We start from the raw sequence: 27,715 nt of genomic DNA, 5'->3' as shown, positions 1-27,715 counted from the left end.
GGGGGGGAAACGGGACGGGACGGGGAGGAGCGGAGCGGGTCGGGCGGCTCAGTCAGGGAGTTCTTTAAAGATGGCCGGAGCGACGGCCGCCGCCGCGACCCCCGTGTACTGCGTGTGCCGCGAACCCTACGACGTGAGCCGCTTCATGATCGAGTGCGACATCTGCAAGGACTGGTTCCACGGCAGGTAAGGCGCCGGGAGCCGCGCCGGGGCCGGGCGGCGCGACGGGGCAGCCGCCGGGAGGCACCAGGCACAGGCGGTGGCAGTCGCCTTCCCCCCTCCCGCCGGGGGGGACAATGGCTGCGCGGTGGCAGCACGGGGGGAGCGGCGGGCGCTCGCTCGGTCCGTCTCCACCCCCCCCCAACCCCCGCCGCCGGGACAGCGCCGGCCCCTGCGGCCGTCCCCGGGCACATGGGTCCGCGGCTGTGAGGGGGCGGACGGGCCGCCAGGCAGGGGGGGCTGGTTACGAAAGAGCAACAGATGCGGGGCTGGCGGGGCCGGGGCCACCCCGAAGTTGTGCCGACTCCGCAGAGGCGTCGCGTGTCCCCCCGCGCCCCCGGGGGTGTCTCTCCCGGGACAGGGCAGTCTCCCGGCGGACAAGTGCGGACACCGGGGCTGTCCCCGGCCGGGTGTGAGCTCCGGGCTGCCCGTGCGTTTTGTTCGTGGGGCGGCGGAGGAGGAGAAAGAGGGTCGCAACGCGCCTCTCGCCGCTTTGACGTTTCCAGCCCGGTCCCGAGCGGCCGCCGCGCGTGTGTTTTGGGAGCCGAGCGTGTGAATAATAAAAGGCCCGTCGGCAGCCGCTGCGAGCGGGAGGAAGCGGCGGCGGCGGGGATTCACGGGCAGTTAAACAAAGGAACAAGTTGGGGGCCCGCGGCGGTGGCGGCGGCGGCTCGGCCGGGCCGGGACTGCGGGGCCGCTTGGTGCCGCCCCCGCCGTGCGGGGAGCGCCGGGGAGCGCGCGGCGCCCGTGATTGACAGCCCGGCGTTTAAATACCCCGAGCGGCAACAACAACAGCGGCGGCCGCCCGCGCCGCGCCCCCTGCCGGCCAGGGCCCGCAGCGCCGCCCCCGACCCTGCCTGCCGGGCCCGGCGCTCGCAGCGCGGTACCGGGGGCCGTGTGCGGGGTCGTAGTTGTTTGGGTTTGTTTTCCCTTTATTTATTTTCCTGGGTCTTCCCCTCAAACGGCAAAAAACAAAACGCGGACCGAAAGTAGGTTGCGTATCTAGGTATTACTTAATAGTAATTGTTACACACGGGTGTTTTGTTGCCACGTTTTAGGAGGAAAGGAAGGCTCGCAACGTTTCAGATGCTTACTCGTTTGATTTGTTCTTTGTACATGGGCTTCTCCCGGCTCGAATTGCACTATAATAGAAAGTGTGAAAAGGGCTTTGTAAACCATAAAAACTGGCAAAGCAGGATTGTTGTACCTTAAAAACAATCTCTCATTAATATTTTTAGCTAGACTGCTACTACTCTTTCCAGTACTGTTGTTTAGAGCGAGACATACAACAGCTCTTCTGGGTTACAGCAGCTTAATACAAGTTTGTCAGCACTCAGTCACTGCCTGCAGTGAAGGTGCAGGCATTGCCTGAAGTGTTTGTGCAGTTACAGATTGTTTCTCTTGCAAGTCTTCTGCATTTGTGTAGTTGCTCTTTCAGAGTGTCCTGGCAATTGCTCAGGTTTCGTGCAGGCTTAACTTAAATGCCAGCCTTGTGCGTCGGTATTGCTGGGGTATGGGTGAACTAAATTTCTGAAATTGCTGGGGAGGAAAGCATTGCCTGGTCTAAAGGTGGGACAGACCACTTGGTAGCTTTCTTGGATCTTGATGTGCAAAAAGCTCCACACAGGTTCCTGTCATTGAGCTCTGTCATGTAATGGGTAGAAAAAGCCTGCTAGCACTGAACTGCCTTGATAGTCTGAAATCCTAAGAGTGGAAAATAAACAAGCAGGCCAGCAAGAGCTGGCAACAGCCATGCTGCTTTGAGATTTAGTTGCATGCTCACCCAGTCTCATGACTAAGGAGTGGGTTTTTGGGAGACGCCGGGCCAGCTGTGGTCTGCTCTGGGAGTGCCTTTCCCCTTGCTTTAAGAGTGTCTGAAGACTGTTACATAGCATGTGAAAGAAAACACACACTCTCAAATCTTGAAGTTTTTGGTGAACTTCTTAGTTTCATGTAATCTTGGTTTTATTTTTTAAAATTTTTTTTCCCCCTGGCCTGTGGAATGGGACTGATGTGTGTTCTATCTTAAGAAACATATAAACCCCGGCTGTGGTGTGCTAGCATGATACCTAGTGCATATTATTGGATTATGGACTCTTTGCTGCCTTCCTGTGTGTACTCAGGATAGTGCCTGAACAGTACAGTGGAGGCTGTACAAAGTCTGTTCTGGCAGATTGTTATTTGCTCCCTTTAAATTTGTGAATTGTTTTTTTCTGTGTGTTCTTTTTGCACTCTCTGTCTTCAAATGATTTGTACTTTGGTTTGTTGTTTCAATATATTAGTATTATGAAATACACATTTTATTGCTTTTGTTAAATAAATTTGTGTTAAAGCAAATGTTTTGTTCTGCCTGGCAAGGCTGTGAACCTGCTTTGTGGGTTTCAGTTACTCTCTGAGTGGGCCTAACATCCAGCCACAGTCTGGTGTAATTACCCCTTGTGAACAAAAGAGCGTAACACGGGTGCCTGAGCGCTGTTCGAGGCTTCGTTGCCTTCCTGAATGGCTTGCAAGAGTGCAGAGACTACAGAGCTTTAGATGTGACAAACTGTCAAAGCTTTCAGATGCGCAAATCCATTTATATTTTAGACAATTTTTGTGTTTTCCCCATCATTTTATCTACTTTAAATGAAAATGTCACATTAAGCTGATTCGAGCTTTCTGACTTGTCTAGAATATACTCCAGCTAGAATGAAGCATAAGAAGTCCTTTATGCTGCTCTGTGTGTTCAACTTTTTCTTGGATCTGTTCCAAGCTCTTGAAACCTCTTTAATTTCTTGGTTTCATCTTCAAATGATATGTATCATTCTATGATACTTCTTGTGCTGTCTCTGCCTTCCTTCGTTTTTTGATGCTTTGCCTCAGTTATTAGGTTAACGACATGCTGTCATCTTGTTTGTGTTTTTTTGCTGTGATATATTCTGTGCCAAAGTTACGTATCTTTTTTTAAACTGCTCTTGCAGTCAGCTCTGCTCTTGAATTATATTTGTGAAGTTTGCAGAAATCCTGTTGAAATTTTTGTCCTTTTTTCTGTCCATGATACACGTACTCGACTAGATTTATATGCCTTGCATATAAGATGTGACTTATTCCTGTAGACTAGATCTCAGGTCAGAACAAACTGAAGTTTAAGCATATCATTCAGTTTTTGTCTGCGCAGTGTAAGGTTGTCTATGATATTTCAGAAGTGCTGTAGAATTGGCCTTTTGAGGAGGCTGGCTTTGTAAAGCTGCACTGGTACTGTACTAGTTGTAATGGAGTGTGGAGAAGTCAGTCAGGTAAACTGAGAATTAAAAATGAGGTGCCCCTATGAAGTCTTGTGTGTTGCACTTTTCTGGGGATGTTTTGTTTCTCAGCAAACATATAGTGAACTTCTAACATGTCTCAATGATGAACAGGTTAAGAAATTATCTAATGTTTGCATGTCAGTTATAGATCTCTGCCTTTTGAAATACCTGCAACCTTTCTAATGTGTTTTTACATTACAAAAAGGTGTTTGTTTTTTTTTTAATTACACAAAGGAAATGTTTTGGTCTTCAAAGTTAGAGCAGTGGGGTATAGGAAAGGGAAATCATCCTTTTTTTTGTCGTTCAAAATTAGTAGTTTACCTGAAAGTTTCATAATGGTGTCAACTTTGATGTCTTCCCCTCAAGGAGAAAATTTTTTATGTTTACAGAAATATTTAATTTGAGCAGCTTAGAGGGCAGTCAGGGAAGTACAGCACTAATCTGTAGGTAGTGTATATATGTACATGCTTTTGTTGCAAAGCAAAGTCAAATTGATTAAATTTGTATGGAATTGTTTTTAAATTGATAGCTCTTGCTCTCAGGATTAATTTTGTATTTTGTATAGTCTTGAAAGGATTAACTTTGCCCTTTCCTACAGCAGTTCATTGGTGGTATTTTGCCATTAGGTGTTTGATGTTTTTTACAGCTTTGTCATTATTAGAAAACATTTAACAACATAATTTGAAAAGAAAGGTGATTCGTGTACTGTTTGAAGATTATAATTTAAAGTGCAGATGCCTTGAGGCCTTTTTTCCTCACATGGAGGAAAAATTTGTTGCCAAAGTCACATCTGAGTGAAGTTCACATAGAACATATTTTTTCTGATATCATGTGGGATTGAACGCGTCTTTGTTTGGTCTCTGAAGAAACACAAAACTTCTCATCCACACCTTAATATGATCTCGATGTAAAATTGAGTTTTCCCTCTTACAGCTGTTAGGTTCCGTGGTACAGGTCTGTCTGAACGCACTGATTTGTACTCTCAAGACAGGCTTTCTCCTTAAGAAAAGAAGGAAATGCATGTGGTATAGTGACTACTTTTCCTGAATTGGTTCTTTGTTTTGGAGCTTTATACAGGAGGTTCTGCATGATGGGCTTTGCCAACTCTTTGCTGCTGAAAGAGACTGTCCTGCTCCTGTCTGCATGCTACTATAATTCCTCTTTTGCTGGTTCAGTGCTTGCCTGATTGGTAAATCAACTCTGCTCAGAAAACTGACAGAGCCCATTCTCTTGCTGGGTTAGCTTTTTGTTGGGTTACTGAGTTGAGTGGGCTTGTCAAAGGCTAGGATGAGTCCTAGAGTGTTGAAAAACACTTGAAGGAATGTGTTGTGGGAGATGATACTGGTGGGAAAAGGCAGAAGAGTTGCTCTTTTTTTTAGCTCATTGCCCACTTTGGGATTGATAGCTCACCCAGTTTTGTAGAGCCTTGTTTTTGTGTTCAGTCACCATGTGTGATTCTGCCTGGGCCCAGTTACTCATCCAGTGGAGTTGGAGGACAAGGGCACGATGATGCTCATGTCAGGGAATGTGGAGGTTGCAAAGAGACTGCTTACAAACATTTTCTGATGCAGACCTTCTCTTTACAGAAAATTAAGGCCTTGTAGTTAGAAACATCAGGGACCTGAACTGAATCAACAAATCCTTGTCTGGTCAACAGAACTCTGGTCTAGCACCAGAGAACTTTGAAGCTGACTTTCTGGCTCTTGTGATGTATATGCCTTAAATCCTTCGTGTGGCAATTTGGTGGATCTTAGGGAAGTGTTTTAGACCTCAAGGGAAAGCTGATGTGTTTAATCTTACTTTTCCTTGGTTTAGCCATGTTTCCTCAGAAGTAAAATGGAAGTCTTACTTCAGTCCAATGAGCTGTGTACCCTCTGCCAACGTATTAAGTAACTTGAAGTGGCTTCAAGCTCCTCTAACAATACAAAAACTGAAACAGTTTTGGTTAAACTGAAAAGAAACTTATTATAATGAGGATGCCAGACAAGCACTTGTGTAACTGGATGTCTGTTTCCAATCTTTTTATATTCTTCATTTGGACAAACCATTTTTTTCCTCTTGGTTCCCATCTGTGAAGTGGGAAGACTTATTAATATATATTAAAGTTAGATGTGTTCTACCATAATAAGTGCTGAAGAGTTGCAAGTATGCAAATTGCTTCAATTTTTGAAACTGTGTAATAACATGTAGAACTGTGTGCAAGTTTTTCTCTTTATGGTTTTCTTGAAGAACTGGCTTTATTGGAAGTAGGTGTACTTTGAAAGTTAACACTCCTTTCCTTGAGATCTGTAATTTTGTAATTTTGTTTTGCATTTGTTCTGGAGTTAAACATAGTAGATGGTTTAGCTTATGCTTTCTGATAAAGTAGCTAGGACAAGAAAAAGACATATTGTCCAATAAAGATCTGTAAGAGAACTGAATGGTGCACAATTCAGCTTTTTAAATTAGAGTCCAACAAGATTCTGGTGAGTTTCTAAACAGTTATCTAATGGTAATAGTTCTAATTTCTAAAGCACAAATTATTTATTACCTTTTCAGTGTTAGTTAAAAGAGATTCAGATTTAGTTATTTAAATGCTACCTCTAATTTTCTGTAATATTATAGTTCACCTATATTTTTGGTATAATTGTTTTTTTTTGGTCTTGACTGTGCAAATGAAGGCACTGTAAGTATTTGTGTAATTTAACAGTGAATTTTTTATTAGCTAGTCAATTTATGATGATTTTATATTCCAAAATGTTATTTCTTGATGCTGATGGAGCACTTGAGTATCTTCCTTTCCCTTTATGTTTAATACATAAATTATTTGAGCGATTCAGATGTTTTCAGAAGGCTCAGTTTTGTGACTCCCGTATCTGAGAACCAGAGAGGTGACAGCAGTCTGGTTGGTGGACTGCTGCTTGTTGCATGTAATTTCTGTATATACCTACTAGGTGCTACAGTGCAGAACGTGAAATATATTCTTTTTATTTTAAACTTATCTTGATCTCTTGATAATGATGCATTCTCTTAGAGCAGCACATCTGCAGTAAAATGGCTTAAGCCTTACAGTGGAGTATCACTCTGTTAAGTGCTAGTGGGCAAAATCACATTAATTTTGTTTTCATTCTTCATTTGTGGTTTCCAGTTTTTGTGGTTTTTTTGGATAGTTTTCATATTCATTAGCAGATTTTTTTTTTAATGATCAATGCAGTTTCTGTGCACTTTCTGCGTCTTTTGAAAGGTCATGCTATAATAGTGTCTCCATTCCATTCACATGACAGTTTGCACAAATTGAAGATGAACTAATACTCTTCATGTAACTATTTGTACTTAGTCCCTACTCACTGTGAAATAAAATACCATTGTCTCAAAACAGCTCTGAGTAATCAGTAAAGATTTCCATAGGAGCAACGCACATACTTAAAACACTAAGCATGCTCAAATATACCTCTGTCTCATTGCTCAAGTATGAAAATTCAATTAACGGCATTGCTATTGCTTTATTATCAACATATGAGAGGTATTTTAGTGAAATATACAGCTTTGAAAAAGCTAAGCTATTTTTAATTTTGCCAGTCCTTTCTAATGTATTACAACATTAGCTCATGAATACACAGAACTAACAATCTATGGAGTATGAATCGTCTTGAGATGTCTGCTGTGTGGTGATAATATGGATTTATGTGGCTGGTAACCCTCTTCAGGTCAATTCTGCTTTTGAATGGAATTAATATTTAATACTGTTTTCTCCATTACTACAGCATTAACTAAAGTAGACTTCAAAACTGGTGTTTCTTTTTGAAAATATAGAGTTCATTGTTGCTTGGGCAGGTATAAATGCTGTTCGCCACAAAAGCAAGAAAGCTTTTTTTTTCCTTTTTTAAATCCTCCCGCATTATTCTGTCTTAAAAGCCAATTGGAGTAAGTGTGATTGTTCTAGATTTTTAGTATATTGTCATCTGAAGTCTATTTATTTTCAGCTGAAACTGTCAGCTGACATTGTAGCTAGGCTAGGAAATTAATTTTGTAAATTTACTTGTGTTTGTTCCATTTACAGGAATACTTTATTCACATAAAGGCTCTTAAAGCTGTCTTCATGAAAATGAGTGCAAGGAAAGGTGACTGTCTGAGAAATGGAATCTTTGATATTGAAGATATGTGGTTGCTGTTCTGTCATTCTTGCCACTTACCAGGCAGTATTTTTTAAAGAGAGTGACATTTTTCTTTTGGAATATTGATGTTTGCCAATAAACGAAGTCTGGATCAGATAAATGAAGAGCAGCCAAAGAAATTGCTGTATCTTATTACCCAGCAGTACTTGTAAGACCTATGGTTGTCTTGCTCAACATACAGATTTTTAGTTTTGTTTCAATTACAAGAATATTTGGATCTTTTCGCTGAAGGATTACATCATGCTGTTGACTTGCAAAACCTGCTGTTAAGAGCAAGCAGAAGAAGAGAAATGAGGTATTGCAAGTCAACACAGGGCTTTCAGGGTACTGCTGGGCATATCTCTGAGGTGCAGAATGCTGTACAGAGCAGTCTAGAAACAGTACCAAAAGCTAGGTATCTGTGCTAACGGGGCACTGTGCTCAGGAAAATATTAACAGTCTGCCCCCTCAGCATAGTATTATGCCTTATTTCATGGAAGTGTGCGGTGTTGACGTATCACAGCCTCAAGCCCTCTGTCCTAGGTATTTCTCTGTGCTTCTATTGCTTATGTAACAGAGGACCAAAATCATGTCAAGAAAATTGGTGTGCACATGTAGTCTCTTAAATCTCAAGCTACCTTCTGACTACAGTATTTGTCTGCCCAGACGACACGTCAGTGTGAGGCAAAGGTGAGCAGCAACTTGCTGCCTCTGATGCTGTGCTGTCCGGTGTGGACAGCTAGGACATCTCGGGCCATCCCTTTGCATCTCCTAACACTGCAGTAAAATGTGCTGCCCTGATGGAATGAGTATTGCAGAAGTGGTTCAGAATGCTGTTCTTACTCTGGCTGACAGCGGATGGAACAGCTGTAGTACTGAGTGATTGGCCTGATGTCCTTGCTGAGAAGTGCTTATTTAGCACTTCAGAACTGAGTGAAAGCAGATGCTTTGGCTGTACCTTCCACTTCCAGCATGGTCAGCTGGCTTGTGCTTGAAGCATCATGAAACTGGAGGATTTAGGATGAACTAGGGTTAGAGTATCATTTGGGTAAATCAGAAATTGCTGAAGCAGAGGTGCAGCTCCGAAGACCTTCTGCAAATGTTACCTCCTCACTTTAATATTTTGCCAGTAAGGGCAGATTCTAACTTCCCTTCAGTTTTTGGAATTTATGGCTCAACTAGCATTGCCAGTGAGAATATTCTGAGCATTCTATTTTCCTGGTCCTTATTTGTCTGTGGAAATAAAGTTACTGTCTAATGAAAAAAACACAAACCCTCACTTTAGAGAAGAATAAACCTTTTTACTCCTGGCTGGTTCTGATACCAGATAGAATAGATCTATCACTGTAAGAAGGAACAAAATCTTGTATGTTAGTGAAAGGAAAATATCACTGGTACCAGTGTTCAGCCTCTCAATGTCAGGTGCTGTTACTTGCTTCCTATGAAGATGCTTTGCATACAAGTGGTCTTTTCTTGCAGGTAGTTCCTTACTACATTAGGGAAGATATCTGACATTTCTCTACAACCCTCTTTGCTTATTGCACATTAGTGCTGTTGTGCCTTTTATCGTTCCCCCAGCATATGAATGTCAGTGATTGTGTCTAGTTGGCTGGATCTTTGTTTTTCATAGGGTTGCAGTGTGTCTAATTCTCCTTTTTTTCTTTGATGTCTGAAACAGTGATGCTATGTGGGGACTGGGACAAGGAAATGAGCCAATATCATGAACAAGTGGTAAAACATGGGGAAAAAAAAGCTTTAGCCTTTCATTATGATAGTGAAATGATGTTGAATAGACATCTTGTTTGTCTGGACTAAATTTGCATGAAGCAGGCATGGGTACATTTACACCATGTGATTAAGAGTGAGCTGCAGTGCATTCCTTACTGCTTCTGATACACCTGTGCCCAGAAGGGAAGTGAATGCATCCCTGCAGTGTGTGATGGTAGTTCTCAATGCAAGCTACATGGAAAATTCCCAAGGAGTTGCTAGTGGACCATAGAGCAACTTGAAGCAGTAAAGCCTCTATTTGCAGTTCTCCAGTCCATTCCAGGGCAACAATAGTAAACTCTGACATGATTTTCATGGCACATTATTAAATGCTTTGAATAGTCTGTTTTTTTGGGGTGGTGGTTTGTTTGTTTTTTTTTTTTTCCTTGTTTTCTTTTTTTCTTGTACCTCTAATAAGGAATTTGGAGATAGAAGTAGCAGATAAATGTTTTATATAAATGTGTTGGTTAACCTAGTAAAATAAAATTCTGGTTTTTATGCCAACCTAAGGAAGCTGCTGGACGAGCATCTTTCTAGTGTGAACATATGCATTGCTCTGAGCCCATGATAAATTCGTAAGCTTTCTATGAAGCTTATGCACCACAATATTTTGGAACAAGTTTTTGTTAGGAAATATGCTCTATCCCTTAATATGCTTGCCATGTGTTTAGAAGAAAAACTGTAAATCTCTGAATTACCATTGTTGGAAACATACTGACTATGTGCTAAGAGGATGGGAGTAAAGTAGATACTTCCTTTTCAAAACTGTACCAGACACAAAATAATTGAATGGAACTTACGGTTTTCAGCTGTCTGAAAAATTGGAACTGAGATCAGACGATTTTTCAGTTCACGTGGGGTATCTATAAAGGGGCAAGCAGACTTGTATAGAGGAGTCTTGTTGGTGAAAAGCCAGATACAGAGAACTCAGGAGAGTAAAGACAATGTGAAGAAAACTTATCAAAACAATGAAAACATTGAGCCACAGTGACCAGTCACTCTGAAGTGATGAGGAAGGTCCAAGTTTTAAAGCAGCCAGTGGGTTTGGTGAAACTTGCTGATAAAAATGCATGGTTGAGTTTTTGATTGGATGGAAACTGCTTTATGGTGTGCTGAACATAAGGATGATGATCAACATTAATTCAAATTTAAAATGTAACTTTCAGTATCTTTCTCTGAATGGAATCTAACCTGAATCAGGTGCAGCTAGTGCAATTTTAATTACTGCATTTTCTGAAGATAAATACACAGTTTGAGGTTGTCTTATACAACTCTGTCTTGACTTGCTAAAGGAGAAAAGATGTATTTTAAGACATCTTTTTAAATATGTCTTTTTAAAGACTGGGTGTATTTAAGTTGATGTACTACAGATTACATTGTAAGGTTGTGGAATTATTTTTTTTTTTTAGTTTTATAGCTGGTGCTATGTAATATAAACAAACTGATAAATAAACTTTTTTTTCTGTAATTGAATTGTAAGAAAATAGCTTAATAGTTCACATTCAGCATTCTCTCAAACTCATTAAAGACTCTTTAGAGGTCATTGACCTCTAAATCTTTATCTAGGAAACACTTCTGGTAAGATTGTTCTTCTGTCAAATATTTACTACTTTTTGCTAATTATTGAAGAATCACCTCTTTGGCACTTTCACAATATGTTAGTGGAGGTTGTAAAGAAAAGCAAAACATCATTATCACTTTGAAGCCAGAAAAGAAACACCTATTAAGTGTTGCTTATACTCCAAAAAGCCTTGCAGGTATGCAGCATGTCTTTGGCAAATTTCAAGTCCTTGCCAATTCCTGAAATATGTAGAGAAATGGACAGTTCTGCCATTTTTAAAAGGAAAACAGGTGCATTCATAGTCCAGGGGATAGAGCACTATATTTCTGTAGGAAGCGCTATTGAATCTGAAGACTCAAAAAAAGTATTTGTATGTCTTAAGAGATGAAAAAGGTTGTGCTGCAATTCATGCTCACTTTGTCTATTTATTCACTGATGTCAGGAGCAGGGACCAGAATTTAAGATAATCTTGTCAGCGTCTGAGGGTTTTAACCAGACCCTTGTGCTGGGGTCATGTTACATTCTATTCAGGGCCCATAATTTTTGGATACTTTTCTGTAGAGTAAGAGGTCCTAAGTGGGGGAGATAAAAGGTATCTTTACATAAAAAGCGAGCTGGAGGTGAGCATTCCCCTGAGATGTATGGGTTTGAACTCTAATAACCTGAATAAGCACATCTCTGTTCGAAAAACAAAGTAACTTCTCCCTTCACAACAAGTTTTTAGTGCCCAGCACTTTGATAGTTTGGCTTAGACACCAGGGAGTGTGCCACACGCTGGGTGGGAACACAGGGTGAGCACAATAGGGAATGCTGCTGGAATTTTTGGGTGAAGTGGTGAGGTACTAGCTGAGTGTAGGTACTTCTGAGGTTAGCTTTCTTCTGAATTTAAGTAGGCTTTAGGGACCAGCATCTTTAACTGGATATTGCCCTAATAGGCATATATAGATGAATGATTTCTTCTGTGTTCTTGCAATTTCTTTTTTCCTCCTGCTTTTTAGATGGATTTCATATGCTTTCATCTGTGGCCATTGGCATTTTTCCTGTCTGTTACCTTTCCCTTTCCATCAGGACAATTTTCACACATTGATATTTACACATATTGGTAAGGTCAGAAATTTTCTCCCAAAGAATAAATTTTGTGTTTTTCACAATCAGTGAACCATAATGTCTCCTGTAATTTTTACAGGAATGGTAAATCAGTATTCATCTCCAGGGAACCTTTTGCAATAGGTCCTCTGCTTCATGCTTCATATTTTTCCTGTGCATTTCTTTGAACATTCTTGTTGGAGTCATGGAAATTTTGCCCACTATGAAGAAAAGGCATTTTAAGAGATACATAAATGCACACTATGCATACACTGATAAAATCATCTTCTTTTTCCCCCTATAAAAGTACTGGAGCTGAGTAGCACAGACTGTGAAGTCAAGGTTACCTCTAAAAGTGTGTGTGTCAAAATTTAGAATAAAACGTTGATTTGTGCTTTTGCAAATACTTCAGATCACTCTAAATAGCATATGATAGAGGGAAAATGGTTTTGGTAGCCTGGATCTGAACTCATAAGAATTTTAGATTAAAATCAGTATGTCCAATTATATCCAGAATAAAAATAATGGATGCAGATAGAATTCAGTGCTGATGTAACTCAACCCCCAAACTCTTTTTAGCTTTATTCTTCACTATTTGAAGTTTCCACGTGGTCTGGAAATTACTGTGTTTCATTAATTCCATCTGAAGAGGACTGAACAGTTAGATTTCTGTAGCTAGAATAATGTGTAGAAGTAACTTCTTGATATGTTATGGACTGCATGGATGCAGTTTTGACCAGCATGCCCCTCTGGACCTCTATAAGCAGCTGAGAATCCAATGAAGATCTCTGAATTATAGGCATTATCTAGTTGATTGAAGGAGCTTTTTCTACTTACTGCTCTGCCAGCCAGCCAGTGTAACATCTGATATTTAGACTCATTATCTTTGTATCTGAAACAGTTTGCTTGTATCATAGCTTAAATAGAAGTTAATGTAATCAGATACTCCATCTGCTTTTGAAACGAGCATGGTGCGCTAGAGATGAGCCAGTTTGCTCTCAGATTTCTTCAGAAATGAAGCATCTGTCTCTATTTGCTATTGACTGCAAATCTATTTGCCTTATACAAGTAAGGTATTTCAAAGCTATAGGAGCCATCGTGTAAATTTTTGTGTTGTGATTAGAAGATGCAGAAATTATTCAGCTTAATAAAATGCTTGCTAAAAAGTCCCTAGCAATGTCTGAAAAATATTGCAGGCTGGAGGAAGAATTACTCAGTTGAGAAGAAGATGAGTTGAAAAATGTCCTTGATTTTTATTTTTAATTTTTAAATTTTTCTTAAAGGAGAACTATTTAATGAGTTGAATTTTGAAGGCAAAGGAAGCTTTATTTCAGGTACAGCTGTAGAGGCTCTGAATGCTACTGTGAATGTTAAGTTACTTAGTGGATGGTTCCAGGAGGTCTTTAATCCAGGTAAGAAATTTTTTAACCCAGTTGGGTGGTAAAGTGTTTTTGGTGTAAGGAGCCAATTTAAAGGTGTGTAAAGCAGGCTGAAGCCAAGTTTGCTGTTACTGCAGGCTGTAAAAGAAGCAAACAGACACACAATAACTCAAGAGTAAGGGATTTGCAGCAATGGAGTTTTAAGGTTGTGCCAATACTGGTGCTGGTGCTAGTATGTGGGAGACAGAAGAATCTACCTCCTAATGTTTTTTAGCAAAAAGTCCTATTTTCAAATCATCCCTGACATAATTTTTCAATTGAAATGACACAGTGTAAAAACAATCATTAGTGTCCTAATCAATCCCCTCAGGCCAGGAAGTCATTGTGGGCTTGCTGTTGTTCACCTCCAAATCTTTTTTTATCACTTGAGATACTTGAGAACAAGACAGATCTGATGGTGTCTACTGACAGCGTTACTCAGGATGTCATAAGCTTTGCAGACTGTGTATTGCATAAAATAACAGTGCTGATAGTACTTGTCAGGCTTCATAATCTTTTTAAACAGCTCATCTTTATTAGGCAACATGATCTTTCTAAACAACTCATCTTTATTAGACAACCGGAATAACCAGCTTGTACTCTCTCTGTAGGAGTCTGCAGTCCGTGCACTTTGTAGATGAGGAACATTCAACACTTCTAGCTGTTGAGAAGGAGATGGAGCTGCTGAAGACATATCAAAAAATTCCCAAATGGATTAAAAAATGCTTAGAGTGCAGATTGCCTAAAAGAAGTGGTTGAACTAATGTTAGAGACACTTGTTACCATAAATGTATAAATGACACTTATTATCATAAAAATGATATAATAAATGGGTTTTTTTGTGAGACTTTGATGTAGGTAATTATGGAATTTAGAAACTGCTGAGAGTATGAAAGTCAGTGAGTATGCAAGTCAGTGAATGGGAACCATTAGTGAGATTTTGTTTTGATCAGTCTCTAAAAAACACAGGTATCTTCCCACTTCAGAGTGGTCCTTGTGTGTCTCTTAAACTAGAAGGTGGGAATTTAGCTGGAGGTTTGTCCTTTTGATCCTCTCCTGCTTTACAGAAAACTGTGTTTGATGTGGTTTAGAAATGTAGCTTCCAAACTGTTTGGATTATTTGTTTTAAAATTCCTGTTGTACTACAGTGCATTACTGGAAAGAATGTTTGTAGGCAAATAATGTATTATTGGTAGCATAATGTCATGCACCTGCTGGGTACTTGCCTTAGCTACCGTTGCAGCTGGAGCTACAGATAACTGGTCTCAAGGAACTGATTAGACACTTCATCAGAGAAGGATGCCTAAAAGAAGCCAGGCTAAGACCATCTTAATGCTGTGCTAAGAAAACCTTGGTTCACATATGACATCTGGTGCCAATGTATGTGTCTCTTAGACTTGATAATGCCTCTCTTGATGTTGTGCAGGTGTATGGTTAAAGTTGAGGAGCTTTCTCAGGTGTAGGTGGGGATGTTCTGTGCAATCTTATTGGTAAGTTATTGGCAATGTATCTGTTAGGCCACAGTAGTTCTGAGTCTTTGTGAATAACGAAGTCCCAACAGTAGGCCTGGCCAGGTCTAGTGACTTCTCCTGCTGGGAGAAGCAGTCCTACTTCCCATACCCTTCTCTCCAGGTTACATAGTCCTCTCTCTCATGGATTGCCTCTCACTTGCCCAACTGTGACTTGATAAAGAGGCAAAAGACTGGCTAGGTTAGTTTCTGTCAAATTAGTGAATAAAAACAGGTTGCCTTATAACCAGGCAAGTATCAGGGCCATTGCAGGGAAGGGGAATGGGGGTGCTTGCTTGGAAGGGAATGGGTAACCTGCCCTGTTCCAGTGGCTGCAAGCCATTGAATCAATACAAGCTATGTCATGTAATTTGTTTGTCGTTTCGGATTGAACCTCAGTTTCTCTTCATAGGGTGTGATTTTATAATTCTGTTAATTTCTGTCTTTTTTCTTTCCCTTCCAATTCCCTCTCTCTTTGAGACAGGTAACTAATATGCGCCTTCTGTGTATAAAAGGCCCTTGCTCTACCTGATAGGAAACTGCACTGGAAATTGAACTGAAATTCCTGTTTATTAAGTCAAAAGACTTGGTTGGGGTGCAAATAGATCTTAAAACTAGATAACATGCAGTATTTCTTTGAGATGGCTAGTGAGCGTTGACAGGAGTCTGTGCATAAATTGTAGCAGAGGAAGATTAGGACAAAAACCTGAGAATCTAAAAGTTGAGGCAGGCAAATGAGTGTAGACCATATATCATTGAATTGTTAAGGTCAGAAAAGACCTCGTAAGATGATTTGAGTCTAACCATTAAACTACCACTGTCATGTTCCCCACTAATCCATGTCCCTAGGCACCACATCCACAAGTTTTTTGAACACTAAGAGATGGTGATTCAATAACATATATATATTTACACATGTAATTAATAATTAGGAACATGTAATAAGCAGCTTTAATTTGCTGTGTTAAAGTTGCCGTAGTTGCCTCGCTCCTGAAGGAGTGAATGTTTCATTAACTTGTATATTGATTTCCATTTTCCACCCTTTTGTTGTCTCTGTAGAGCTTAGGTTATTTCTTCCTTGTTTCTGCTGGGGAAATACTGGTGTCAGTTTGGGGTAGTAGTTTGTTCTTCGATAGAATGCAACCGCACAGAGGTGCTCAGTTAAGATGTCTGTTTCAAGATGGGTATGGAGGCTGCTTTAAATGGTTGAAGATTTTGTAGTTTGGTTGTTTTTTTTTGTTTTATAGAATTCAGACAAGAGTGTTAGTTTTGCCTTTAAACCTCTGATTTGAAGGTATTATTTTTAAAGTACCTTATTTTTGCTTATTGTAAGTTCAGGATATTTTTTTTTTTTAGTAAGCACAGTTAGAATAACCCTGTCTGGGAATTGAAATAAGGCAAATTACCTAAATAAGATGTAGTTATGTGTCAGGGCGGCTTACTAGGTTCTGTTTTATCTTAGGGAGGAAGAACTTAACTGTTGACTTGGAGTCTTGAGGATGAGATAAAAATACGTCATTGAAGAACTTCCTTAATTGCGTAGAAAACCTTTGTTGTTAGTGTACACAGAAGCAGTTATTCTCTCTTTTTGTTTCTCCCTTTCAAAGCCCTCTCTCTCTAAACCAAACAACTAGTGTTTGTTTTCTTCTGTGTGTTTAGGGCCCATAGTACCTAATACTGCTTTTACAGACTGTGCATTATAACCAGAACTGACATTCATGCTGGCTGTGGTCAGATAAATTGGTACTCCAGTGTTCCTAGAATTAATTGAAATCCATTGTTAATCCTTTTTCCTGCATCAGTTGTGGGAAGGACAGGATAGTTCTCATTTATTTCAACAGGCTTCATGCAGTTGCAACTTCACTAAGACACAGTACCTGAAGTCAGATTGGACTATTCCTTATTCTCTTTGGTGTGTCAGTCTGGCCATGCTGGGAAAATGAATGGAGAAAGAGGAGTCTGAACTGCTGTAGAGAATCTTTCTGAATTCCTGAGCAGTGTGCTTTGCTTCATATGTGTAGAGTTACAAAGATGACAGGTTGTAAAGTGCTAAAAAGAATTTCTTTGTGTCAGATCAATGTATATTTTTTCTTACTTTCAGACAAATCTTGTGTCATGATTCACTTTCTGATATCATCTTTGTTTCTCTCAATAATTTCGCACTGAAATAAGGCCTTCAGCTGTCACAGCTGCTTTTAAAATGCCTCTTTTTTCCCTCTGCTCTCTGCCAAGTTGTTTAGTTTTGAGGTCTGCTGTAGTTTTCTTAAATATTATTTCTTTGATTGTCTTGAGGCAGCTTATTTTGCCAAAATTTACACTAGAAGATTCAGGTTCCTTCAGACCTTCATTTCTGTAAAACAGTGTTTTAAAAGGATCCAGACAGAATTGTAAAGACTGTTTTAAAGCAGCTTGATGCAATCAGTCTGGTTGGGAAGAATTAAGTAGAAATCTCGTTTGGCGTAGGAAGGATGAAGAGTTTGCTGTATGCTTAATAGGCAATACTAAACAGGAGGAGTACATGAAAAGTACTTCAGCAATGTTAACTTGGCTCTAGCAGGAAATTGTCATTAGGAAAAGTAGCTTCTCATAAAGCTGCTACACATAATACATGATGGTGGCTGCCATTATGGATTAACCTGGACTGTGTCTCTCTTCCTAGAAGTCATACATTGTAGTGAAAATGTTGTTTGACCTCAGTGTATATTTTTGCACATAAAACTGTTTGGATTTTCTGAGCATGTAATTATTTGACTTCAGTTTGAACAGTCATTTGACTTCATTTTGCTTAAATTCCTAATTGTTACATGAAATACTTGTGTGGAAAATCAGCTTTCCACACAATCTTTTCACCAATGGTTAGAAATAAGAACGTGTTGTTTATGGCAAATATTCAGTCGTCAAAGTATTTTCTAAAAGTAATAACTCTCTCTTACCTTCATTCTAGCAATTTCAATAAATTGAACATACTGTAATTAAAAACAGATCTTGGGAAAAAAAAAACGTGTTGACTTTCAAAACCATACCAGTTTGTTTTCAGACTGGACTGGAATTGTGGAATAGAAGAGTTAGTTTACAAATAATGTACATCACTGTTTTTTCCTAAGATTTGACGTAACATGATGATTATGTAGATTATGTGGCTATTTTCTCAATACAGGTAGAAGGTTTGTTGTATTTGTAACTGAATCTATTTCATTATGTAACTTAATAGCTTTGTTTCATTGACCATAATTTTCCTGTTAGGTTTCTACATTTCAGAATCTATTTTTTAGAATTAAGCTTTTGTTGAGGTATCTTATACTGATTTCATTTATTTTAACCTCTGTGCTTTGAGGGAGTGAAAAACACTGTTACTTGAGAAAGAATTATGTATACCGATTTTCTTTCTCAATAGAAAAATGTGCCAGAGTATTGCCATTAAAAGTGTTTTCTGAAAGGACAGCACTAGCATTACTATCAATCTAAGTTTTATTTCAGAAGGTGCAGGAAGTCTGAACCTTTGGAAGCTCCTTTAGAAAATTCAAAATAGATCATATACCTGTTTCCATGTTTGTTACTGCAATACTTCATTTCAGAGAAATATTACATAATTTAAAAGCAGTAGGGTTGAATTACATTAGGGAAGTCTAAACCTATGTGATGAACATTACCATTTTCAATGTGCAATTTGATGGTTAATCATAAGTAGACCAAGGCCTCTTAGGACTTTGGAAATATCAGAACAGATGTATCTGAGCAGTCAAAGGTCAGAGTTTTTTGTATATTATGGCATGCAGCATTATTTTTCTTGGGATTCTTATCTGTGTTGAAGGATGATGCAGTATTTAATAAGTTAGTATATTTTTAGGTATTTTGAGAGTTGGCCTTACATGTCATTTTTCTGCCCTTAAGAACTTAGGGAATGTGTGTGAATGAATGTGTACAAAAACTAAGTAAGCTGTTGGGCCAACAGACGTGTATTCATGTATTCTATACATATGTGGGTTGTTTGGTTGGGTTTTTTTTTTTTTTTTGGTTTTTTTTTTTTTTTTTTTTTTTTTTTTTTTTTTTTTCCTGGAGGAAATGTTTTTAAATTTTGGGTTTTTGTTGGGGGGGGTTTTTTTTTTTTTTTTTTTTTTTTTTTTTTTTCCTGGAGGAAATGAGTAACTTAGAGAGGGGAAGTTTTCTACAGATAGAAAAACAGAAGAACTGCTATTTAAAAAACAAAGTGCAATTTTGCATGTTCTTTGTGTTGTGTCTGATATCAGTTGCTCCCTTTTAAAAGGCATTTTGTTTTGCAAAGTGAATATGGCAAAAGCAAAACCTCAAATATTTTATGCAGTGTTTTTTTTTTTTTTTTTATAATTTAAAGCAGTAATTCTGTATCTAGTGTATAGAAGTTTGTCGTTTTCAAAAATTATTTCATTTCTGAAGTAAATCCTTTTTAAGTTTATTGTGATTCCAAAACTGTTACTCTGCTTATCATGGTAAGATGAAGAGCTAATGGAAAGAAACATCAGCTTTCTCATGTTGCTTTGTGGCTTCTTTTGGTCTGTTTTGTTGTCTTTGTAACTTCATGCTTTTTGAAGAGTGGATCTGGAGGGGAAATCTATACAGCTTAAAAGCTCACAACATTTATTTTAAGTTTTAAACTCTTCTTCAAATAAACTTCATTTTTTCATCTTGTGCTGTGGGATGGTATGGAGTCTGTTCATATTGACTTTGTCTTTCTCTTCCTAATTAAGCATTTTAATATTGTCCCATAACAAGTGTCAGATGTGGCTGGTTGTAGCAGTGACATCTTTAGTACTTCCATTGTTTTAACCTGTAAATATTGCCTTGGCATCCTTTTCCCACTTGGAAAGCATAGGCTTAAATTAAATGACTAACTAGAATTCCTTAAAATCTGCCAGACAGACTTCCTACCCTATACTTTTATTTGCATTCTTGGAATGGAGTAGGAGAAGCTAATGTTTGCATAACTTGCAAGCTCACTAACTGAATTTGGCAATTACAATAGGTTTTTTTTGGCTTGTTATGCTCAAACAGACTGGGACTGAAAGTAGCAACTGGAGACCTTGTTACAGGTAAAATGAAAAGTTTGCTATAATGCTTTGCTCAGTATATTAATAGAAATAGCTCTCATCCTTGGTGATTTAAAATTCAATATTAAGGCTTGATAGTAAAAGGTAGAGTATCAGCATAAGATTGCTCATCTCCTTATTGTTTAGCAATCACTTTTAGAAATACAAAGTAGAGATGAAGTAACAGAATATTTTCTTTCATGTGTCTTCTTGTAAATAACATTGTTATATATTTGTTAAGTAACTGCATATAAGTGAAATGTATATAATTTTGTTTTTTATTTATGGAATCTTACTCTCAAGGTTTCTAAAACCTATCTGAAAAAGTGAGTTGAGTGGCAGGTTTTTTTTTCTTTTGGATCAGCTTATTGAACTGACTTGTCATGTGGCTGCCTGATGGTTTAGGTCTGGTGAGAGAAACAATGGAAGCCCATAGTCAGGCAGTTTGGAGGAAGGAGTGTGAGACCTTTTTTTCAGCAGCAACAGCTATGTTCAGTTTAATGCTGTGAGAAACTGTACCCTGTGGTAGTGACTTGGTTTTGGGACAATTAAGGCTGTCCTGTTACTAGTGAATCTCTGCTACGTCCAGCATTGCCTTGTTCCTTTCCTCATTGCTGTTTAGACCCAGCAGAGACTCACTATCTATGAATCTTGGCTGCTCTTTGGATGACTGGAAATTGAAGATGGACTTTGGTGATCTGCTCTGTCAGATAATAGGAAACATGCCTATACCCCGAGTAATTGTCTGTAGCCCTGTGTTCTTGGTAACGGAGAACATACTTTAATTAGCACTAGTATTTTTCCACTCTTTCCACTCTTCTTTTTTGTTCTTTTCTTTTTTTCCTACTGGATGGCAAGACCTGTGCTTTTCCCCTCCTTTTATGGAGAAAGCCTGGCGTGCTCACTGAGGCATATCAGGGAAAGGTTGTGGGTGCTGATGCAAGGGTAGACAAGAAGGATATGCTGAGTTGTTGCTCAGAATGAGAAAGGATGGTACAGAAAGAAGAAGGCTGTCCACAGTGTTTATTCATGGAGAATATAAAGGGATCTTGCAAAATGTAATTTTTTGTAATTTTCTAGCTTGGAAAAGATGCAAGGGTTTGTGCTTAACTAAAGATACTGGCAAGAGCCCCTAACCTGCATTTTTTGCTGCACAGTGACCACAAAAAAAGTCAGGTTGTTCAGGTTAGACACTGGAAAACAAAGAGATCTTGGTGCCTGAACTTCATGTGTCCCAATAATAATTAAGAAACATTAAAAAAAGGCTTAGTTTTGAGCTGTAAATCAACATCTAATTGTAAAATAATATCTATCCAACAATATCTGTTGAAGTAGTATTGGACATGCCTGTGATGGCCTGCCCTGTTTTGTCATCTGCTAGGTGAAGCTTAGTAGGTGCAAAGTATGGTGCTGGTGTGGAGAGGAGTGGAAACTGTTGTGGGAGACTTCCTGAAAAGTCCGAGTGCATCTAGAAATATGAGCCTGTTCAATTGTTTTGCACATGCTGCTGAAAGGTGGAAAAGGACCTTATACAATTGAAGCAGTAGGGGGAGGGAACAGAAGAGGCTATCCTAGAGGATGATGTCCCGAGTACAACCCAGCTTCTTGACAAATTAGCTCTTTTTCTGTTGAAGGTGATTCATCTGTTTTCTGCTGTCCTTTTATTAGATTGTTGAGAATTGCTTGCATCTCTCAATTTTCAAGATTTTATTCTCAGTATGCCTCATATACAGGCAATCTTGGAATATTCCTAGTAGGAATATCTTCCTGGTTTAAATTAAACTGGGAAAATGGGCATCCGCACTTTGCTCATTTCTTGACTTTTGTCAAGTCAAGAAATGACTTGAGTCATTGAGTGCTTTTTTATGTAAGCATTCCCTTTTACACTGGGAATTTTGTATAATGGTAGGGTACATATACTATTTGTTTTAATAAATTAATTTTTTAAGTAGTCATGGTACAGAAAGAAGGCTGTCCACAGTGTTTATTCATGGAGAATATAAAGGGATCTTGCAAAATGTAATTTTTTGTAATTTTCTAGCTTGGAAAAGATGCAAGGGTTTGTGCTTAACTAAAGATACTGGCAAGAGCCCCTAACCTGCATTTTTTGCTGCACAGTGACCACAAAAAAAGTCAGGTTGTTCAGGTTAGACACTGGAAAACAAAGAGATCTTGGTGCCTGAACTTCATGTGTCCCAATAATAATTAAGAAACATTAAAAAAAGGCTTAGTTTTGAGCTGTAAATCAACATCTAATTGTAAAATAATATCTATCCAACAATATCTGTTGAAGTAGTATTGGACATGCCTGTGATGGCCTGCCCTGTTTTGTCATCTGCTAGGTGAAGCTTAGTAGGTGCAAAGTATGGTGCTGGTGTGGAGAGGAGTGGAAACGGTTGTGGGAGACTTCCTGAAAAGTCCGAGTGCATCTAGAAATATGAGCCTGTTCAATTGTTTTGCACATGCTGCTGAAAAGGAAAAGGACCTGCACATGCTGAAAGGTGGAAAAGGACCTTATGCAATTGAAGCAGTAGGGGGAGGGAACAGAAGAGGCTATCCTAGAGGATGATGTCCCGAGTACACCCAGCTTCTTGACAAATTAGCTCTTTTTCTGTTGAAGGTGATTCATCTGTTTTCTGCTGTCCTTTTATTAGATTGTTGAGAATTGCTTGCATCTCTCAATTTTCAAGATTTTATTCTCAGTATGCCTCATATACAGGCAATCTTGGAATATTCCTAGTAGGAATATCTTCCTGGTTTAAATTAAACTGGGAAAATGGGCATCCGCACTTTGCTCATTTCTTGACTTTTGTCAAGTCAAGAAATGACTTGAGTCATTGAGTGCTTTTTTATGTAAGCATTCCCTTTTACACTGGGAATTTTGTATAATGGTAGGGTACATATACTATTTGTTTTAATAAATTAATTTTTTAAGTAGTCATATACCCTTAAGAACACTGAAAATAAGGCTTTTGATCAAGAGTGCTTTGGATTTTTTTCTTAAATCAGGTTTCTTTCAGTCATACTAGCAAAGGCAGTTAAGCAGTCTCTAAAAATGATTTGGTTGTGCTTGATAATATCAGAAGCAGGGAAGAGAAAAGCCAGGCTGGGTTGAGAGCAAGCAGGTATTAGATGCAGAAGGTGTAACAGCCCATGTGGTGACTGACATGGATCCAATATTTATTCACACTGTGCTGCTGTGGGAGAGATGTACCAGGTGCCTTGGGTGGCTCACAATGTACAGCCATTTAGTCTCCAGGGATAAAACTTCCTGTAACTGTTTGGACTTCGGCAAACTCCTTGTACAAGGCGTTCCAGCATAAATGTGAAATGGTTGTTTAATCTGTCATTCTGAATTATTAGTACCCATCTCTTAAAATCTAAATTAATAACAATACTGAAGAAGAGAACAGCTTCTGCTGGACTTCCCCCTGCACTATGAAAGAAGCCTTACTTGCCCTTTATTGAAAAGCAGGGGTCTACTGGTACTTGTCAGATGTTGGAGTCCTCTTCTGATTGTTTTTGATTTACACTTGCTGCTTTTACGTAGCTAAAAATGTAATGATCAAGTGGAAAGCTGAGACTAAATCAAAAGCATGTACATACACCTTCTAGAGAGACTTAAGAGAAGTCTTAAGAGAGACTTTGGGAGAATGGGCTCCTCAAACTTAAAGTAGCAGGGGATTTCTTCAGATGCCAGGGATGGGCATGTTCTTGTGCGTGAAAAAACTTTACACTTCCCAAATGTTCTGCTACCTCTTGTTGACCTTCCGTTGATGCTAGATACCATGGGATGTTTGGAGTGTCTGACCACTCCGAGACTGATGGAAGGTATGTTTAACTAACATTTTCTATCTTGCTATTCCTTCTTAGAGCATTGCAAGTGAAATTGGGCCTGGTTAACCTTTTCACCTTCATGAACAGAATAATAATGAGAAAGGATGGTACAGAAAGATGGCTGGTTTTTTTTTTGTTTGTTTGTTTTTGTGTTTTTTTTTTTTTTTTTTTTTGTTTTTTGTTTTTTTTTTTTTTGGTTGGTTTTTAAAAATTTTTTTAAATTAGTATTATTGTATTTTATTGTTTAATACTGTGAGCTTTCAACTGTTTCTGAGGATTTATCTGTGACCTCCCTGTTGGAGATGAGCAATTCAGAAAATAGGTAATATATACTCAAGACATTTCAACCCAAATGTATTGGGTTGATTGCAAGGTGAAAGATAATAATATTTCATACAGGAAAACATCAGTAGATTGGGAGTGTTGCAGTGTTTGAGTATGTTAATTGTTTTCCAGGCTCTCTGCTACCTCTTGGTGACCTTGTTTTGATGCGTGAGGTCTGAAGTTGCATTTACCACAGTAATTGATTGCTTGCTAGTAGCCAGAGTGATTAATGTCAGATTCATCTGTGTATGTTGGAGAAAGGGACGCGGGGAAGGGACTTGCAGTGGTGCTGTGTGTGATTGATGTGCTCCATGGCATCCTCGGCAGTGCTTCTTCTTGCAGGTCCTGGCACCTCGCTTGCCCTTTGCTTCAGTCAGGCATCTGCTGCTGGATTCGCTTCCATGATCTCTACAGTTAGTGTTTTGTGTTTCCAGTGCTGAGTTTACGGGATAAATAGTAGACTGAAAATGTTTGCTTCCCTTATTGAATGGCTATTCCAGATGTTATAATACCATTCCAGTCCCTGTACGCAAAATCCCATGTGCCTTCATGAAAGGTTATGTAGTTAATCGTTAGTACTAAGCCTGAAAATAAAGCAGAAATTCTGTTATCTGTAACATTCAATAAGAGACAATAGGATTAAGACTCTTAAACAGAATAGGACAAATAGTTGTCAAAGCTATTTTTACTGTATTTTTATGCAAACTTCTTACTGTTAGCAAGATAATCTGATTGGAATGATGATGAATGTATCAGATAAACACCAAGAAAAAGGGAAGGGAATTAATGAAGTGCAAACTTGATCAAGATACAGTTCAACATAAATACATTTAGATGTTCAAAAATTAGAAATTTTGCTAAAATAATGAGATTCCTAAAGATGTAAAAAACCCAGCCTTCTGATTTGGGGCTTTTAGAATGTACATTTTAAAACAATTTTCTTATAGTGCATAGGATTATGAGTCATTCATCTATTCTATAAAAAGAGAGAGAACACAAGCAGAAGGAAATGGGATATGCATTTTTAAGGACCGCTTCTGCCTTCCTTTTTGTTTATATGTCAGCTGGATTTTTATGTAACAATGATTCTTGTAGCTTTGGTCTTAAAGCAGTTGCTAAATATTGCAAGAATTGTGATGAACTATGGCAGCCTAGTTTTTAGATTTTAAAATAGTATGCATATAAAAAAAGCTAAATAATTTCTGGATTTCATGTGGTATGTAGGGAATGGGGAAGTAGAACTAGCTGAATGTTTAGAAGGAACTCAGAATGCACTTCCAGTTGATAGTTACATGGGAGATGCTCTTCAGTTTCAGATTGGATTTCCTCATTGTGCTTTCAGTGCTAGACTGTTTCTTGTATTGTTTTGGCAGCATGTACTGACACTTGCTGGAGCGTGTCAGCAGTTTTGGCGCAAGGCTGCTGAGGAAAAGACTTTGTGTAGCTGGATAATTTCAAAGCTTCAGTGTATAAGCACACATTACACTTGATATAGAATGGGTTACGTGACTGGGTACTGTTCCAGTTCTTGTGTTACTAGAGTGCATTGAGTGTAAATACCTAATTTTGGTGTAAATGTTCAGGGTTGTACTCTGATTTTCTGTATGAACTGTAAAGTCAGCAGTTTTGTGTCAGTGGACTTTTCAGAGAACGAAGAACTCTGCCAGGATTCAGACCAGCAAGCTGGGATTACTTGGTTTTTTTTCCTTAAGAACTTTGTGCAAAAGCACATGTTCTCCAATTAACCTCTAGTGTTTCAGCTTCTAAGAAAATGTACTTGATTGACTTTAACATTTTGTTGAAGTATCAGCGGAGTAGATGCTTTGTCATGACTGTTGTAAAAATTTTGCTTTTAATCAGATTTTGACTGTTTTATCTGGAAAAAATATGGACTGAGAAAACATTACATCTGTCAAGGACTCTTTAAAATACTTGCCGCTATTTTAAAACAAAACCAGTTTTTCTAAGTTATTTATGTGGTCACTTGTGTAATTTATGAATCCAGTTCTTTTGTAAGGATTTCAAGAATAACATGATAGTATTCTTCATTAATTTGTCTTAGGGGGTAGGAGTCAGTTACATGATTTTTGCAGAAAGATAAAAGAAAGACAAAGAAAATATCCATTATATCTTCTATAATTCAACAGCACATCAACCTCAGGTTTTGGTTTTTTTTAACTGGTAGCTTCTGTGAGGAAAATTGCTTTAATGATTTTGTATAAACTGTTTCCTGTAATTAGGATCAAGGTTTTTGGGGGTAATGGTGTATATATTGTGGATTTGCTCATTTTTAAAGGAATTTGATTCTTATTTCCTGTTTATGATTTTTTTAAATGGCATTCTGTGTTCAATGATACATTACTGCTCAAAATTTATGTGGCAGCCCAGTAGTGGAGATAATCTGGTATCTCATTATAATTTTGTAGAGTAAGCACATTTTAATAAAAACCTAAGATTTAATTATTTTTTAGCTTGAAAAGTAAACCCTGTGTGCATGCTCATTAACATGTAAAAAATATTATTCCAGCTGCGTTGGGGTAGAGGAGCACCATGCTGTTGACATTGATCTATACCATTGTCCCAACTGTGCAATTCTCCATGGACCTTCTCTAAGTAAGTATGGGTTATTCAGATTTCGTCTTACACGTTCAGATTGTTTGCTTCCCATATACAACTGCAAAGGACTGTTCAGAAGAATATTCAAGATGAGTGTGATTATTTAGAAGGCACTGGCTCTACATGACTAACTCTGAGCTGATTAAAAACTTGCAAAACAAACAAACCATCTTGAAACGTTCCCTGATGTGGAGATGCAGATTGAATAAAATACAAGGCATGGCTATAGATTGGAGAAATCAAAGTGTACAGGGTAAGTAGGAAACAATCTGGACTTGGCAGAAAGTGAGAGAATGAAAAGTAGGGAATCATCATTAAAAAAAAAAATAAAAAAAGGAAAATACGAAAAATGGTTTTGAGGTTCCTGTATTTTAATTATCCAAGTTCTGATAAATACCTAGGAAGGCAACTTTGAAAACATGTACAAGTTAGGTGTCTTTCCTTTCTTGATGGTTGTAGGTTTTATGCTACAACAGTCAAACACAACTTTTCAACAGTGACAGCAGAATATGAACATCCTGTGGGTGGTATTTGTTTGTCCTTTTTTTTGTTTGTTTTTGATTTTGTTGTTTCCCCCCATTTATGTCCTTAAAATTTACACAGTTCCAAATCTCAGGTTTCTGATTTATAAACAAGGTTCCACCAGGGTCAAAATGAGTTGCCAGGAAAGTCTGAAACAGAGCAACAAGAGACATCTCTTGGATTCTACTTTCAGTAGATAAATTTGCTGTAGAAATCTGCAGTAGAAAAATGGAACAGATTTTCTTTTGCTAACTACTGAAAGGGTACTGCTTTATTCAACTCCCAAGATTTTCCTCCATGTCTCCCTTTCTCAAATGGAAACAGGGTTGTAAAAAATACATTTAAAAAAAATTTCACTTTTCCAACCATTAATTAAA

General features: G+C 38.5%; 1 protein-coding gene across 3 annotated transcripts in view; it reads left to right on the top strand.

Moving 5' to 3' along the window:
- The first annotated feature begins 10 nt into the window (after window positions 1-10).
- The window catches only part of KDM7A (lysine demethylase 7A), a 63,331-nt gene continuing 35,626 nt past the window's right edge, over window positions 11-27,715 (top strand). For 2 of the 3 annotated variants that reach the window (XM_041398475.1, XM_041398474.1), the window contains exons 1-2: window positions 11-186; window positions 26,728-26,813. In XM_041398475.1, the coding sequence (XP_041254409.1) occupies window positions 71-186; window positions 26,728-26,813 (202 nt within the window). In that variant the 5' untranslated portion in view covers window positions 11-70. The remainder of the gene's footprint in view (window positions 187-26,727; window positions 26,814-27,715) is intronic. The other variant, XM_041398476.1, reaches the window with a different exon arrangement.

The sequence above is a fragment of the Onychostruthus taczanowskii genome, unplaced genomic scaffold (genome assembly GCF_017590055.1).
Source record: "Onychostruthus taczanowskii isolate IOZ18803 unplaced genomic scaffold, ASM1759005v1 scaffold15, whole genome shotgun sequence".
Lineage (NCBI taxonomy): Eukaryota > Metazoa > Chordata > Aves > Passeriformes > Passeridae > Onychostruthus > Onychostruthus taczanowskii.
Note: the sequence above shows the minus strand (reverse complement) of the source record. Positions and strands in the feature narration are given on the sequence as shown.